Source organism: Ictidomys tridecemlineatus, chromosome 6, assembly GCF_052094955.1.
Source record: "Ictidomys tridecemlineatus isolate mIctTri1 chromosome 6, mIctTri1.hap1, whole genome shotgun sequence".
In the NCBI taxonomy this organism is placed as follows: Eukaryota; Metazoa; Chordata; class Mammalia; order Rodentia; family Sciuridae; genus Ictidomys; species Ictidomys tridecemlineatus.
Window position 1 is genome coordinate 167,442,683 of NC_135482.1, and position 2,255 is coordinate 167,444,937.

Sequence of the window (2,255 nt, forward strand, 5' to 3'; positions counted from 1 at the left end):
CAAGTACAGGAAGCTCTTGGTGGTGACCTGTCGGACTCCCAGATAGTTAGTGCTTTTGGTGGTTGGTGGTTGGTATTCGGTGGTTGGTGGTTGGTGGTTGGTGGTTGGTGCTGTGGTCTTTGGCTTTTGGTTTTTTGATTTGGGTTTGTTGTTTTGCTTTGTTTTGGTTTTTGGTTTTGCTTTGTTGTTTTGGCTTGTTATTTTTTTTTAAGGTAGCATCCTTAGTTGGTGTTCCTGCTTAGGATGTTTAGCCAGAGTAGTGAGAGTAGTGAGAGTAGAGTAGCAGCACTGCAGGTGCCAGGCTCCTGCAGCGTGGCAGCCTTCATGGAGCACTATGAGTTCCTGAAGGTCATCGGGCGTGGTGGGTATGGCCAGGTGAGCCTAGCCCTCCATCGCCTCTCAGGGGCACAGGTGGCAGTGAAAGCCCTGGCACTGGAAGTGGAGAACATTCCGGCCTTCAACGAGCCCAAGATCATGATGAGTCTGGAGCACCCCAACGTGGTCCAGCTGTTTCACGTGATTGGCACCGAGAGCACCATCTACATGGTGATGGAGCACGTAGGTGGGGGACGACTGCTTGATCACATCACACGTGGCATGCAGGTGGAGGAGGTCCGGAGGGTTTTCAGGCAGATCGTGGGGGCCGTGGGCTACCTCCATGACAAGGGCATCGTGCACCGAGACCTCAAGCCAGAGAACATCATGCTGGATACCAGAGGCCAAGTCAAGCTGATCGACTTTGGTGCCGCCACGTGGTTCAGCGCTGGGGAGAAGCTGAGGCGGGTCTGGGGCACACTCCCATACCTTGCCCCTGAAGGTGTCTTGCGGCAAGAGTATGAGGGACCCCCGATGGACGTCTGGAGCCTGGGGGTCATCTTGTATTTTATGTTGACACGGAGCCTCCCATTTGACTCCACCTCCTCTGAGGACCTGCTGACGCGGATCACTCACGCCAGGTACCATGTCCCTGACTCAGTGCCTGTGGGAGCCCGAAGGCTCATCCACAGCATACTGACCGTGAAGCCCCCGAAGCGGCCCACAGTCAAGCAAATCTCTCGGCACCCATGGCTGAAGCAGGGTGGGGAGCGTGTACCCCAACAGTGTAGTGAGGCTCTTCCCAAACACCCAGACCCCCAAATAATGGCGCTCCTGGTTGACCATGGTCTCGATCCATACCAAACCTGGCTATCTCTGGCCAAGAGAAAGTTTGATGCGGGGATGGCCAACTACTTGATTCTGCAGCACCAGAAGAGCCAGGGGGGAGAGCGCATGTACCCAGCGAAGCCTGTGCCTCGCAGGCTTCGGCTTTCCTCTTGTCCTGCCGGCCTTTCCCGGGGCCCTGTGCTCCCCACGAGGAGCACGAGTGAGCCTGCCCTTGGAGCCTTGCCCTTGCCCCATAAGCACCAGCTGCCTGAGGAAGCCAAACAGCCAGGGCAGGTGGGCATCAGAAGGGCCAGCCTGCCTGCTCCTCCTCTGGACTTGCAGCCTGCTGAGGCCCCGCCTCCTGACGAAGCCTCCCAGTCCAGCTCGCTCTCCTACTTGCCCAACCGCTGGAAGCGCCTGGTCAGGTTAGTAGAGACAGTCCGCAGCAGTTCCGCCCAAGATGTATCCCCAGAGCAACCCCGAGAACCCAGGAAGAGCTGGACCAGGAGGATCGCTAACTGTGTCCGAAGACTGTGCTGTTGCATGCCACGTGTCCGTGTCCGCAATAGAGTGTTTCCAAGGGTTCGCAGGAAAAGTGAGCCAGAGCCGGATCAGGAGACCTTTTCTGGCTCCGAGTTCGAAGTGGAGAGCTGAGCCACACAGGACCAGTGGCCAGCCTGCGATTCCTCTGCCCCCACCTGCCGAAGACACCAGAGACTCTCCTGCCTGGGACTCTTCACCCTGCCCTGCCCCCTTTCCCTTCTCCCGTTCTTCGGACATGTTTCTTGATACATTGATTTTTGGACAAATTGTATAATAAAATTTTTATTGCGAAATTTTTGAAAAATGCTCTGATTCAAATGAGGGTCTGCTCTCCAAGAAAAGAGGGTCCTCAGGGTGGGTCAGGTCCCACCAGCCATCATCTCCCAGGCCTGGACCACTGTGCCTCCCTCTACAGTGTAGACTCCCTTGCCCTTAGAATAGATGAGGACTCACTTGTCTTGAGCCAGTGTAGAACATTCACTTGCTTTCACCTAGTACAGACTGGCTTCTGTTGATCCAGTGTGCATGGAGTCTCTCCCATTGAGCCATTGTAGACATGACCTTTAGCT

The 2,255-nt window shown here is 55.7% G+C and overlaps 1 protein-coding gene across 1 annotated transcript; it reads left to right on the forward strand.

Moving 5' to 3' along the window:
- The first annotated feature begins 243 nt into the window (after nt 1-243).
- Nucleotides 244-1,797, forward strand: LOC144365128 (sperm motility kinase 2B-like). Its single transcript, XM_078015939.1, has one exon. It carries the CDS (start codon nt 244-246, stop codon nt 1,795-1,797), a length of 1,554 nt encoding a protein of 517 aa, XP_077872065.1.
- The last annotated feature ends 458 nt before the right edge of the window (nt 1,798-2,255 follow it).

Bases quoted from the DNA above. Each gene is read 5' to 3' on its own strand.
- LOC144365128 (XM_078015939.1), top strand. From the start codon at position 244: ATGTTTAGCCAGAGTAGTGAGAGTAGTGAGAGTAGAGTAGCAGCACTG.